The sequence below is a fragment of the Haemaphysalis longicornis genome, unplaced genomic scaffold, assembly GCF_048455015.1.
Source record: "Haemaphysalis longicornis isolate Haplotype H1 unplaced genomic scaffold, Haemaphysalis longicornis Haplotype H1 scaffold_10, whole genome shotgun sequence".
Taxonomy (NCBI): Eukaryota; Metazoa; Arthropoda; class Arachnida; order Ixodida; family Ixodidae; genus Haemaphysalis; species Haemaphysalis longicornis.
Genome location: NW_027526204.1, coordinates 109891874 through 109907222, shown reverse-complemented (window position 1 = coordinate 109907222; position 15349 = coordinate 109891874). Strand labels below are relative to the sequence as shown.

The window sequence follows — 15349 nt, the reverse complement described above, 5'->3', positions numbered from 1 at the left end:
TGCAGTTTTCTTTTCCCTAAACAATAGGGAGATGTATGACAAATGCTAGCGGTTCACGAGTTTCGAACGGTTATGACTATATAAACCGCTTGGCTTTCCAAGCGTCTGGGTTACGCCTCGACGACAGGACGCCGTGTGGTTCTACTTGTGTCCAGCGAGCGAGCTATGACGACAAGGCGAGCCCCTAAAGTTCTCTGCACTTAAAACCCAGTCCGCTTTCAAAGCTGCTCTCGTAGGACAGAAGATGGGGGCAGGTGACGAATGGTTGCATGCACACACACACACACCTGCAAATATGGCAGGTGTGTGTGTTAAGCCCAATTAGGCTTAATGAGGCAACCCATCTGTCTGCCTAACGTGCCACACTTTTTCCATGTACAGAAATGCTATTGATAAAAGGCTCTTGGGCCGCCACACTTTGACCTCAGGCTTTTCTACTGCCCTTATATGTAGAAGTGAAGCTACCTAAAGGGGCTCAGTGTTAGCGTGGTTACATAGGGTTTTAAGGTATTTGTTACAACGTCCTTGGGCGTTCATATTTTCGTATAAGACCACATATATTGCCCCTAAAGCAATGCCTTCCTATCAATGAATGTGCATACAGCAATGAAGCCAACACTACAGGGGGCTCTGCATACAGCGCTTCATGGTGATACATGGGGGGTTCTGTAAGTATTCATTATTACAGGGCCCCGGGGACTTCAAACCTTAGATCAGACTGGTTATATGGCGCCTAAAAATATTTATTCCCAGCAATGCATGTGTGTAGTAGTGAAGGCGACTTTAAAAGGGGCTTGGTGTATATCAAAGCAACTGATACATTTATATGACAATATCCTGCAGGAAAGTTTCCGTGCAACTGTGTTTACGCTCAACAGCTACCTTTCATTTTTTTTGTTTTCTTTCAGCACTCAACGGAGCTCATTTATTTGCTCCCATTTTTACAACTTGCTCTGTCAGGTGTGGTTCCAGCTGCACTGTCAAATTGAATAGCCAGGAAATGTCATTCACACTGGATGCACTGCCTTGCAACTGAAGCGTATTGGCCACTTTCACACACGCTGGACTTTGTGGTGGGAGTGGCTACGTGTTGTGAATTCCTTTGGGGAAAACATACAAACCCACAGAAACTTGGCACATTGAAAGTTCTGCAGTAATTGCGTGTGTGAAGTCAGTCGGAAATATAGGGTGAACAAACTTACAATTGGCTACCAGTTACAGCGGATGATTTGCACCAATGCTCGCAGTAAGCCTTTGTGCCGTGGACTTCCAATAACTGAGGTATCTTATCATTTTGACGAAAAATACGGTCACAGGTGCATTTTACACTGCTTGCAAAGTGCTCGCTACGCGCTACCAATAGCTAACCACAACACGAGTGTTGTGCTGCTGAGCACGAGGTCGCGGGTTCGATGGAGGTCGCTGGCCGCGGCGGCCGCTTCTCCGATGGAGACGAAAAGCAAAAACGCCCACGTGTGCGAGATTTCGGCGCACGTTAAAGATTCCCCAGGTGGTCAAAATTAATCCGGAGCCCTCCACTACGGCGTGCCTCATTGCCTGCAATGCGCCACCAGTGCGTTAAACCCTACAATCAATCAATCAACTCAAGAGTGCTCAAAAGATTGGGTATACCTTTGACAAAATTCCCTGGCTTCGCGTACTCTGTGCTCGGACGAGGTTTTGCAGCTGTAACGGCTGCCAATGGCGTACAAAAGCTTTGTGTGAAGACAACACGTATGCTGCACGTTGCACAATTCACAGCGGCTCGACTGCCAGGAGCTCTCCCCCCCACCGCCCTTCGCATGCTCACCTATGTTTTTGGAGTCCTCCCATTCCTCGAGCTCCTCTGTGACTTCCAAAATAAATACCATCGTGCGGTGTTTCCTCTCCAGGTTCTGCAGTCAGGTGGGGGGAGAAAGGAGGAGAAAAAAAAAAAAACACATGCCACATCGCCCTAGGATTTAAGGGTATCACAGAGGAGGTTAACTTCAAGGCTGTCGAGGCGACGAAAAGAAGATTAGAATGCTGGTGGACGAAAAGCAGGGAGGGGAATATTGCCTAGGACAGTTACCACCTGTAACAGGAAAAAAAAAAGTATTTTGTGCCTAATAAGCTTTTTGCGCCTGCCCTAAGCAGCACTGGTATTAAACCAAGAGTTCTAAAACATAGGCATAAATAGCCCTTTTTGGTAAGATGACATGTCATCACCCCGCTACAAAGGGGAAACCAATAGAAATCATCATCATCATCACCATGGAGAGAAAGAGAGAAGTATTTATGATTAGTTGAGTGAACCCACTTAAACCGAATGTTTCCAGGTAGAGGGGGGGGGGGGGGGGCAAAAGATCGCGTGATGTCATAAGAACCTGGCTTTCTAGAAATGGGCTGGTGAGTTGCCACTGCTTTATCTGTTTTCTTTAAAGGGACAGACAAACGATTTTTCTGGAGTGCATCTAGCCCATATGAAAGCCAGTGTTTTATGTACTGGGGTAACTAACCGCAAGGAATTTCCAAACAAACGGGCAGAAATCATCTTAATTTTGGGCTAGAATGTCTGAAGTCTCAAAGGTGGCGACACGCAGTGACTAAATGTGGTATTAGCTTAGGTGTCCCAACAGTTCCGTCAATTTCAACGCGCGATTCAAAACCCACATAAAGGAATAGGAAAGGTCGCACATTATTGTTCCTTTAACTGAGAACAAGTTTTTAAACACCTCTTTTAAGCTCGGTGCAGCAAAAAGTATTTTGCCTCACGGCTCGCTGTAATGGCTGCCAGCATTCCTCTTGGCAGGACACGTGTGGCTGGTAGGACTAAAAGTTCCGATCAAAAAAGTTCTTGGCCGCTATCAGCAAAACCGTTTCGGATTAAAGTGTATTAAGTGACGCTCTTTCATCTGAGATATAGAAAATACACTCGACAAAAATCGGTTGTCTGTCCCTTTAATACCCAGCTTAATTTCTGGAATTTTGTGATAAAGTTGGCCCCATTATTGTTGGAACAAGGCAGTCTTTCGAATCAAGCAAACTTGTACCTTCTCTTCATGGACCCTTAAATGCAGAACACAGATAAGATGCTTCGAGTATCAAGACAATGGCCTCGTGACTGCCCATACAGCAGTCTGCGCAACTCTGGGAGTACGTAGCACGGCCGTGGAATCCAACACGTGCTGTACAGCGACTTTGATACGAAGGTGATAAGCAAAACGCAACTGCTTGCACACACACTTGAAAAGTTCAGTATTAGCACAAAAATCGAGCAAACCTATCAGAAGTGGAGACAGTTGGCTCAGCAATGATTGCACAGCACGTGAAGACAAAACATTTCAAGCACAGCAATGCAATAATTTTGCTGAACTTATCACATTCTTTTTTTTTTTTTTTTTCAAGGTACAGCGCTGACTGTTCGAGCCGTTATCGTTGGTAAGTCAAAGACAGCACAACGTGTCAGCATTGAGTGGTTTCTAGAGCTGAAGACCTACTTATTCACGCAGTTAGCTGCAATGTGAAATGAGATGGATTTCCAGTTAATCCTCATGATTCAGCTTTAATATTAGATAGACTATAGCTTAATCGTCACTCACATCCGCAGCCCATTGATTCTACAGCCTTATGCCTTGGATATGTGCTCATCTGGGTCAGAATTAAGTGCAGCACATCTAGTCAGAGAGAAACATTCACTGAAAGAGGGAAGGTTACACTAAACCACGCGTAATACTTAAGCACACACTGCGTAACACTGCATCTACTAGCGAAAAAATTGTGTTAAGGATCACAAAACGAAACAAAAACTAAAAAATGAAAGCCGTTCCACTCAATGTGAAAGCTGTCGGAACTGCAGAGCAGTGATTCGCCATAATGGGCTGTAGTGTTGTTATCCGCTCGCTGCTACCACACAATGCAATTCAAATTTCCCGCCTTCGCAGTGCTCGCAGGCTCCCTGCCTGAAACTGCTTCAGAGGGAGTTCTGTTCTTTCTGTGCTTGCTTTCCCTCCCACACATGCCGGCGTTACACTGTCACTTTTTTTCTCTTACCATTGTAAAAACCAACCCAATGAGCGTTCCTAGCTAAATGAACACGGGCGCTGCCGGTTAATCAAGTATATTTTGCCTCAAATGTATCTACAGTTTTCTTTGCGCTAAACAATGTGGAGATGTATGACAAGCGCCAGCGGTTCACGAGTTTCGAACGCTTATGACTATATAAACCGCTTGGCTTTTGAAGCCTCTGGGTTACGCTGCAATGACAGTGGCTACGACGGAACGCCGTGTGGCTCTACTTGGGTCTGGAGGGAGCGAGCTAAGACGACAAGGCACGGCCCCAAAGTGGCCTGCACTTAAAAGCACCAAAGCTAACAAATACAGCACCAAATAATCTCCCTACTAACTAGCGGTGGCAGCATCTTTTCCGCTAGAATTGGCAGCGGCACACACAGACAGGCCAGCTGCAATAGAGTAACGAGAACCCCAGCACATGAATCTACCCGAAAGCGAAAGCAGAGTCCACACAACGAATCAGACGGACAAGCCCGCATGCGAGCAAGCGAGCGAGCAAGAGAGAGAGAGAGAGAGAAGAGAGTGAGAGAGAGAGAGAGCCTAAAGAGAAAAAGGACGGCACTGTGAAACCAACTCTGTCCACCCTGACTTCCCAAAGCCTGGCTGTGACAAGAGACTACCCATCTTATTTACGAAAGCCCCGAAGCATCAGACGCAAGGCCTTCCTCCCACGCTATTCGCTCCCCCAGCCAATCCCTCTGGGAGGCAGGACCCCCAAAAACTCACTGCAGTTCGCGGCTTCGCATCGGGGGACTTCGTGCCGAAGGTACTGCCTGTCAGCAAGCCTTTCTGCTCGCACGCCTGTGCAACAAGACAGAAGAACCACACCTGCACTTGCGGTACCTTGTGAGAGGAGGCTGAAAAAGGAGGCTGTACTGTTTCACAGTGAGCTGGCTCATCTTCGAAGCAAGAGGGCGCCAAAAAAAAAAAAAAAAAAAAGAAAAGAGGTGTGTAAATATGAAATTTGAGTTGGCTCATCTTTGAAGCAAGAGAATGCTCAGTGAGAAAAAATGAAGAGGTGTGCAAATATGAAATTTCAGTTGGCTCATCTTTGAAGGAAAAGAATGCTCAATGACAAAAAATTAAGAGGTGTGCGCATACGAAATTTGACTTGGCTCATTTTTGAAGCAAGAGATGCTCAATGACCAAAAATGAGGAGGTGTCCGAATATGACATTTGAGTTGGCTCATCTTTGAAGCAAGAGAATGCTCAACAAAAAAAAATGCAGAGGTGTGCGAACATGAAATTTGAGCTGGCTCATATTTGAAGCAAGAGAATGCTCAACGAAAAAAATGAAGAGGTGTGCGAATATGAAATTTGAGCTGGCTCATCTTTGAAGCAAGAGAATGCTCAACAAAAAAAATTCAGAGGTGTGCGAACATGAAATTTGAGTTGGCTCATCTTTGAAGCAAGAGAATGCTCAACAAAAAAATGCAGAGATGTGCGAACATGAAATTTGAGCTGGCTCATATTTGAAGCAAGAGAATGCTCAACGAAAAAAATGCAGAGGTGTGCGAACATGAAATTTGAGCTGGCTCATCTTTGAAGCAAGAGAATGCTCAGCGAAAAAAATGCAGAGGTGTGCGAACATGAAATTTGAGCTGGCTCATATTTGAAGCAAGAGAATGCTCAACGAAAAAAATGCAGAGGTGTGCGAACATGAAATTTGAGCTGGCTCATCTTTGAAGCAAGAGAATGCTCAGCGAAAAAAATGCAGAGGTGTGCGAACATGAAATTTGAGCTGGCTCATATTTGAAGCAAGAGAATGCTCAACGAAAAAAATGCAGAGGTGTGCGAACATGAAATTTGAGCTGGCTCATCTTTGAAGCAAGAGAATGCTCAACGAAAAAATGCAGAGGTGTGCGAACATGAAATTTGAGCTGGCTCATATTTGAAGCAAGAGAATGCTCAACGAAAAAAATGCAGAGGTGTGCGAACATGAAATTTGAGCTGGCTCATATTTGAAGCAAGAGAATGCTCAACGAAAAAAATGCAGAGGTGTGCGAACATGAAATTTGAGCTGGCTCATATTTGAAGCAAGAGAATGCTCAACGAAAAAAATGCAGAGGTGTGCGAACATGAAATTTGAGCTGGCTCATCTTTGAAGCAAGAGAATGCTCAACGAAAAAAATGCAGAGGTGTGCGAACATGAAATTTCAGCTGGCTCATATTTGAAGCAAGAGAATGCTCAACAAAAAAATGCAGAGGTGTGCGAACATGAAATTTGAGCTGGCTCATCTTTGAAGCAAGAGAATGCTCAACGAAAAAAATGCAGAGGTGTGCGAACATGAAATTTGAGCTGGCTCATATTTGAAGCAAGAGAATGCTCAAAGAAAAAAATGCAGAGGTGTGCGAACATGAAATTTGAGCTGGCTCATATTTGAAGCAAGAGAATGCTCAACGAAAAAAATGCAGAGGTGTGCGAACATGAAATTTGAGCTGGCTCATCTTTGAAGCAAGAGAATGCTCAACAAAAAAATGCAGAGGTGTGCGAACATGAAATTTGAGCTGACTCATATTTGAAGCAAGAGAATGCTCAACGAAAAAAATGCAGAGGTGTGCGAACATGAAATTTGAGCTGGCTCATCTTTGAAGAGAGAATGCTCAGCGAAAAAAAATGAAGAGGTGTGCGAATATGAAATTTGGGACTGCAAATGGAGTATGAATAGTCACAACAGAGTGCAAAAGGAATTGAATATTTTTGAACATGAATATCTATGTCGTAGTGCTTATAGAGCTTCTAAAACATAGCTACAAAAAAGATAAAAGAAGCAGTCAGGACTCAACACATCTGAGTGTTCCTCATTAAAGGGGTTATGAAGACAAAATACAAGTTTGTTTAATTCGAAAGGTTTAGTGTTTTACAGTGCTCCAGCCCTTGCCGGGAAGCAAATCATGCTTTATTCACTGAAAAATTAATCAATTCAAGTTAAAACTTTGATTCTCCAGACAAATCATGTGTTTTCATGAAGTTTGCAATGACATCACAAGAACAGGTCTTCAGGCTGCTGCGGAGACTTGTTTACCGTCGGTCAACCTAGTTAGGCAGGCCATCTTCTGCCTTTGCTTTGTTTTTGACCATATTTGTACCTGGCTTTTCTTTGTTCAGGAAGAAAATAATCGTCTCGTGAAACATGCTGTTCGCCCGACAAATATGGTCACATAAGAGACCGTCGCTTATGCAAATTGGCCAGCGTCGTCTGAGCCAACCCCAAAGCGCCACAGTGCTGTGCAGCTAAAACAAGCATAGTGAGTACAGTACCAACAGCAGTATGCATCGGTACTTCTGTTTGCGTGTACTTTTCTAACTTCCACTGCTTACCCCACCATTCTTACTGCTATTGTTACAAGACGACGACGAGGATGAGAACAAGGAAGAAGTAGGGCAGGCGCGCAGCCAGCGCCGGTTCGGTCTCATGGCTGACGTCTTGTAAATAGTGAGAATTCATTGTTCGCCCATCTCATGGTTCACGTCCTTTGTCCTGCCACCAGGTAACATATTTGGTGGAGTGTGCGGGGTAATCACCTTCATCCTGGCGCACAGCATCTTGCCGTCTTGACTAGGGGTGTGCGAATATCAATTTTTTTATTTCGAAGCGAATTTGAATAATAAAAACAAAGTTCGAATCGAATCGAATATTTTTCGAATATTTTTCGAATACGAATACTTATTGTTTTTTGTAAAATTAATGTTTTCACCATCTAGAGACACAAAAACTGCAACTTTATTGCACAACAAATCACACAAAGTAAAATCAGGAATTACACAATACCATTGCACTCAACAGATAAAGGTCTGCACTCACTTAAATGTTAACATGGAGAAAGGTTAACTGCTTGACATGTTCGGGGAGCAGTGACAACCTCCTGCTCGTCACCACTTTACCAGATATCGAAAACAGCCGCTCAATTGAGACACTAGTAGCTGGCATGCCCGAGCCCGTGCACATTGCAACGCGCGCTGATACAGTAAAATCTTGATGATACTAATCTCGCGGGACTGCGAAAAATATTCGTATCATCCGAAATTCGTATGAACCAACACAGACCAAAAAATTTAGCGCTGAAAAAAGTTTTCGTTTATTTCTTTTCCTACTTTCGCGTGAAGAAATTCGTGATTTTTTCTGCTTTTCTGTGTCGCAAAGCAGTCCTTTCTGGAGCACGTAAAGCTTCGCTCTCGTCTCCTCACTCGCTGTGCCCAAGCTAGCTACAAGCCGAAACAGCCAAGCGTGAACCGCATGGTGCGTTTTTGCACGCGATTCGCTCGCCTCGGATCTGCGAGCGCTGTATTTTCACGCCCACATCGACGATTTCGCGCCCGCGGTAGCGCCTACCTCGGTCAGAAAATGACGCACGACGCACGGCAGAATGGAGGCGCCTGACTACTTGCGATGAGATCGAGACAGCCGGCTTGGCTCCGCCGGAGATGGTTAGGCTTAGCACGCCGGCAAATATTTTGTGGGCGCTTTCACTAGCGGCGCGGATGATGTTATATAGTACCGTTTTCGCATGCATTATCAGCTCCTTTACCGCACAAGCAACTTCGTGTCTCCCTTGAGCCGCATTTTAAAGAGCGGTTAGAAGCGGTCGCTCGAGCGCCCGCGCCACTTCGCGGCTGGAGCCGACGCCATGTTGACGTCGCCGGCCGCGCCGCGCGCAGCGTGGGGGTGGTTTCGCGGCGGTGTCAGCGCGTTGGGCGTGCGCAGAGCGTTTTCGCGAGCAGAAAACAACAGCCCGGCCGTTTCTCGAGAAAGAGTGACAAACAGGGGAGCGAGAGCCGTCACTTGCTCGTTCGGCAGTCGGGTACCTCGCCGACTCGTTCGTATCTTCCGCCGGGCCGCGCAGGTCCGTTCGTAACAGCTGAAATTTTTCCCATTGCAAACGATGCAATTTCGCCGGGACTTTTGGAAATTCGTATCATCCCGAAATTCGCACCCCCAGAATCGTATCATCGAGAGTCCACTGTAAATAAACACCGATACAGACACGCTCTGAATTTTTTTTTTTTTTTAGTTTTGGGTGGTTCGAATATTTCGAACAATAAAAGTGTCGTTCGAATCGAATCGAATACCAAAAAATTCGAATCGAATATTCGAAGTTTCGAATATTCGCACACCCCTAGTCTTGACTCCTGAAGCGATCTTCTCCAGGCTCTTGGAAAGCGTCGGCATGCCCCAGCCCCGGTGAGCCATCACGGCATCTGTTCCCCAGCCCGTTCCCCCGCCTATGACGAGCCGAAATCAGCCGAGACGTGAGAAGCCGCGACCAGACAAGACGACGATGCCATCCCCCTGCCCCGTTCGCCGGCACGTCTTCTCAAGGGCTTTGTACATTGCTTCATGACGTCGGCGGGCATGGGTGTTCGGGCCAGTGTTCACCAAGCTCTTCATCCTCACCCTGGTGGCAAGGACGTATTCACTGTGTATTTTAATTTCATCGTTCGTACTCGCTACACTCGCTCATCTACTAAAGCCTCGACCGGGACGGTCATCCTCGACGGCAGGGTAATGTTACAAGACGACGACGAGGATGAGAACAAGGAAGAAGTAGGGCAAACGCGCAGCCGGCGCCGGTTCGGTCTCATCGCTGACGTCTTGTAAATAGTGAGAATACATTGTTCGCCCATCTCATGATTCACGTCCTTTGTCCTGCCACCACGTAACACTATAAATAGACTATGCCCTTTATTTAAGCGCAAATAGCTCATTTGGCAAGCTTGAAAGCCCTGCCTAATTTGCGTTTGCCTCTGGCAGCCTCAGCCAATCGCAGAGCTGTCACATTTGACACCATAGTTCTGTTTGTGGGAAATGAGCTAGTGGGTCGCATGGCCATTCCCTTTTTTTCCTAACTACGTAGCTTACTTGAGCGAAGTTTACGTTATTCTAACGAGGCCATCGTTCGAAAGAACCAAACTTGAGTTTTGTCTGCATGGCCCCTTTAAGAAAATGGTACAAAAAAATTTAAAACAAACATTAAAACCAACACTAAAAACAAGACGGCAAAGCAGTAGCACAAAAAAATTTGGCACACACTGCCACAAAGCATTGCGGGTTCCCCAACATGCTGTGAATACAGGATGCACACCTGACTGGCTGATGTTCATCTTCTCAAAACAAACAAGCTAAGTATGCTGGTAGTGGTAAGACCTTACTGCAGGCATTGCCAACAACAAAGCTCGATTATTCACTCGTGCCACCATACTGACTTATAAAGGCCAACTGCACTCAAATTTCACCTTGGCGAAATTTACTGCGAACGTACAGTACACACCACCAAACCAACTGGGACACGACTGGTAGCCCTGTCAAATGCATTGTTAATTAGTTAGAAGTGTTTAATACAGCCCTGTCACAGGCAACGCTGCACCTGCTGGTGGATTGTGCAAACAGCCATGAATTGGAAGTGACATTGCGGCCGGCCCCGCGCCTTTTCCTACGGCCAGCCAGGAAAACTGGTCAGGCTCCGCTGGGTGCGCTTCTCGTAGGGCTGCGGAGTGGGTGAAACGTTTTGCGCAGGTTTGTTCCGGCCGGCCGGCTGCGTGCGGCCGCTCGCTCGCCGGCTGGAACATCACTTCAGCTTGGCCTTAATGGCCGCGGTCTTCTTGATTTCGCTTTCAAAACCGTTGACTTTTGGTGGTCGTTTGCACCGTGGATATGCGTATTTCAACTGTCATATTTTGTACGTTGCAGTCTTTTTAGGCAGACTATATAGAAATAATGTTTTTAGGCGCCTGAAATTTTGAGTGCAGTTGGCCTTTAGTACTACATTTCGGTTTACAAATTTTACGCAAAAATCCCTCTCCACTTTAAGCTAACACACACCAGAGTTAGCATACACCTGTTTTACACAAATGTACACACATTAAGCTTTTTGCACAGCTTTGGCATTGCACAAAAAGCCCTAATCCTAGAACATGCCATGCTATGAAGCATGAAAGTGTGCATGTTGCGGCAGAGTGAAAGCCAACTTTTATTGCAATATTATTCGTTAGTTGAAGATTTTGAATACTCAGAGCGGTAAAAATCTGCCGCGAATGGGGTCGAGATATTCGCACACCTCTATAAAAATGAATCATGATGAATCTCCGTCACCCACCGCGGTGGCTCAGTGGCTAAGGCGTTGCGCTGCTGAGCACGAGGACGCGGGTTTGATTCCCGGCCGTGGCGGCCGCTTTTCTGATGGAGGCGAAAGGCGAAAACGCCCGCGTGTACGAGATTTCGGCGCCCGTTAAAGATCCCCAGGTGGCCAAAATTAATCCAGAGCCCTCCACTACAGTGCGCCTCATCGCCTGCATTGCGTCAGTGCATTAAACCCTACACTCAATCAATCAACGAATCTCCGCCGTACTTCTCTGTTTAGTGTTGTTATGACCTCCTACCTTGATGACAAATAAATAGCAACATGCTCTGAGACTGCTGTGCCAACTCAAGGAAGAAGAACACCCGGCCAGTGGTCTGTCTAAACTCAAGTGGAAAGACTGATGGGGTAAAACAAGTTAAGTAACTAAGCAGAGAAAAACGGAGGAAAAATTAAAGTACAAAAATGAAACGAACTCTAACCCAGACAAGGTTACCCAAGACATTGGGCCAGGAATAATAGTGAAAGCAATGGTCCACTGATGCCGGCTGCTTAAGCATCGTCACTTCTTTTTGTATTCAAAAAGCATTCTTCAGAAGGGTGTCAATTTTTTTACCAGCATCTCTGTCTTAGAAAGCCACACTTTTTTTATCTTGTTCACCATTTATCTTTCTCATAGACACCCGCGAGTGATTTTGTTTAGTCCCCATTCTCCACACTAACTAACCCCTCTTTTTACGAAGTTGAAGAATCGAGTGCCCGGTTACGAGGACACCAATGCACCTGCTGTCATAGCCTACAAACAGCTGTGGCACCTTATAATTAGCCAAATCGTTAAAGATAGTATGAACGCCTGCAAAATATACATATATTCTTTCATATCGTTTTTCGAGATATGGCAGCTATCACGTCAGAGCGCAGCATCTGAAAAGATTGCTATGCAGCTGTTGCAAGCAAAACATGGGGTTGAGCAACGCACCAAACAGCCTGGGTAGTTGAAGCCCCCGCCTTCCAATTTCGAAGCAGCTGAAGTCAATTCATTCGAAATGAATCAACTTGGGTGCTTACATCTCAACCCCTATTGCAAACCGCTCCAGATCCGCTTGATCTTTACATGCCGCTAAGTTTGGTAAGCTAAAAAAATAGATAAAAATGAAAAGACGCTCCACAGTACTCTGCCAACCGTGCTAATGATATGACGCAGGTTGTCGAGAAGTAAAGTAGACAGACCTTGGGGAAAAATTACCTGTGATTAGCACCTGTTTTAACTGACCATACAGTATTTCCTCTGTCCAGTAGCTGCAGATTACATTTACCTAATTCGTAATTGCCTTTTAGACAAACATTTCCCAACAGATGTGTGCCAAGTGTTTTTCGAAGTCTGCTTTTCTCAGTAAGCCACCCCACCACTGTTTTCATCACCAAAGAAGGGGCATTAAAGAAACCACAAAGAGAAGTGTGATCCCCTTAGTGAACAAAGCATGGCTAAATATAGGTGCTGACGATGGACAGGCAGTCTCCAAGATAAAGAGTAGCACGAATTCAGCAGCCTCCACCAGAGCCACTACTTTTACAGCGAAACAGCTTTTCATAAAAACATCTCTTGTCGGAAATACTAAAGGCAGATTTTCTGCACCTGCCTCTCTCACAGCCTTAGCATAAAAGGGTCAAATTTAGGAAGATTGTAAAATTTGAGAATTTCTATTCATAAATTCGCACGTACTTGTACACTACCACGAAGGAAGTGTGGTGCTTACGCATGACTTATGTATGCAATCACTAATTTTGCGAGCGAAGCCACCACAGAGCAATCCAGCAGCGAGCCAATAGTACAGAAATGGAAGGTGCACCAACACTAGAGCTAACTATATGCACTACATCAATTCGAGACGACCACAGATGACCACAACTAAAGCACCAGCCCTACTCAGGTACAAGTAGCCACTTAAAACAGCACGCACAGTTCCGCGCAGCATTACTAGGTATTTTCCAATGGCACAGCACAAGCAAAAGCTCATGCAGCACTGATTGCAGACTCTGCTTCCCCAAGTGTTCCCGCCATGTGTGTCCGTTGATGCGGCCACTTCACGGTCAAATACCCATGCTCATTACCTCTCCTAATTCAGCGGTTCACTTTCATTACCACCCAGGGCCTCGCATCATGTTTATTTGAATGAGGGCCTTAAATCTTCCAACTACACTAAATCAATCAGTGGGGGGAGAGAGATATGATGATGATGATGATGATGATGATCAGTGATGATGATGAGGGGCGCACCTCGAAGGTGCCGAGGCATCGGCCAAGCCTCCCGCGTACGCCGCCCTCCTCCATGACCTCGCGCATGGCGGCTGCGCTCGGTTCCTCGTTGGGCTCCAGGCCGCCACCCGGCACGATCCACCGGTCCGGTGCACTGCTGCTCGACACCAGCAGCACCTGGGGAACAGTAAAAGGGGAGGGGGGGGGGGCAGTGAAGTTGTGGTAGACTGCATACAATAACAATGGCCAAGGCCGTCTAGTTTAGCTGCCCCATCTGCACTTTCAGGAACCGGTCAAGTGTTTTTGCACTGTGCCCATAGTACTAAGTATTGCACTTGACTGCACTGAGCCTAAAGGAAAAAGAGAAGCTGGTTGTGTTGCCATGCACGACGGATTCAAAAGACCTGCGCAGACAAGCCTGTTAAAATCCCAAATCGCCCTTCGTACTGTTCTTGCAAACTTTACGAGAAATAAAGTAATTCATTCATTCGTTTGTTCATTCATTCAAAAGGACACTGTGAAATCATATGGTAGAATATGATATTGCTGCACAAAGTTTTCCTTCTTTTCAAGTACACAGCACCACGAGCAGTCATGTGCATTCCATGCCACAGACAAAGACCAGCCTGCATGGATGGCTTTTCCAAACAGGTGTAGTGCGACAAACTTCTCGTCAGCAGCCTCAAAAATTCAAAATCGCACAGTCACCACATGTCACCAAACGCGACGCAACAAGTAGTTGGTAATCCCTCCAGACCCTTTTGCACAGCGGAAAGTTGGTGCCACTCACATGCACCCGTGGTGTTACCATTTTGACTGAGGTATAGCGAGGAAAATAAAGCCAGTTTGTATAGCAAGCTAGAGCACCCCACTCCCTGTGAATCAAATCTCACTGGGTCGCTCCAAGATAGATTCAGAATGCTTGCAGCCCAACAGAAGAGTATAATCATACTGGATCAAGACGCTTTGGCAACGGGCAAGTCTAGTGGCGATACTGTTCTGCCCGTTTCTCCGTGCATTTCGTTTTGGTTCTCACTACTTCCTAATACGTTGCTTTGTTTTAAGTCTACGGTATCACCTTTGTGAATGAGGCCCACATTAGCATGCTTTTACTGTTGGGGACCAAGCAGAAATGTCGAGACTTTTTTTCATCTATCGACACTGGCACCTGCTGCATGTTTCCTGCAGCCCGGCCATACATGGTCACTAAAAGTGCTGCCCACGAACGTTCGTGTGAATATAGCTCTAGTGGGTGAATACATGTATAGCGTAAGAGTAAGACATCTGCATAGAAGAAGACTCTCTCTCTAAACTTGAGAACTGTCCCACTGACCCCATTTTTAAAATAAACAGTATTATGTGGAACAGCAAGCAGTCATTGTTTAGAGTATGTAAGTGCACCAAGTAGTCCGACACCGTATCCGAAATAATCTAAGCTGAAACATTTTCTGTTGACCAACCCTGTAGTCTTCAATGTAACGCCCTATGCGCACTGAAAGCCGTCGCGCTCGCTTCCTCTTGCAATATCCTCGAACACCACAACCAATATCGCCCGGCATTCGGCAAAGCCACTTCTGCCGAGCACATTAGCTCGTCCTATAATACATCAGGGCCTCTCATTCCAACTGCCATTTGGCATCAGACCATCAACTACTGTATTGACTGAACCCGCCGAAGGCGACTAGCGCAGCAAACAAACAAACAAAAAAAGATGAAGAAGCCAAGCAAGCCAAGCGCTCTTCCCCCCAGCCCCGGTCACTCGAAAACAGCCGTCCGTCCATGAATTCTTCACGTGTGCAACGCAGTAGCGGCGACTCTCCCCTCCCTCTCCGCCATCGCTACCTCCGCAGCCACTGTCGCCGCCGGCAGCGCGGCCCCGCCGCCGCTATCGGACTCCCAATCGTCGGTAATCGTCGTCGTCGTCGTCGAAGGGGGGGACGGCATAATAAAGAAACACACGCA

At 46.2% G+C, this 15349-nt stretch overlaps 1 protein-coding gene across 2 annotated transcripts in view; it reads right to left on the bottom strand.

The window, feature by feature from the left end:
• Aps (diphosphoinositol polyphosphate phosphohydrolase 1 Aps) overlaps window positions 1–15349 on the bottom strand; it is a 76496-nt gene that overhangs the window by 2822 nt on the left and 58325 nt on the right. The window contains exons 2-4 of one of the 2 annotated variants that reach the window (XM_077690407.1): window positions 13409–13564; window positions 4780–4854; window positions 1811–1895 (exon numbers count right to left, since the gene is read on the bottom strand). In XM_077690407.1, the coding sequence (XP_077546533.1) occupies window positions 1811–1895; window positions 4780–4854; window positions 13409–13564 (316 nt within the window). The remainder of the gene's footprint in view (window positions 1–1810; window positions 1896–4779; window positions 4855–13408; window positions 13565–15349) is intronic. The other variant, XM_077690408.1, reaches the window with a different exon arrangement.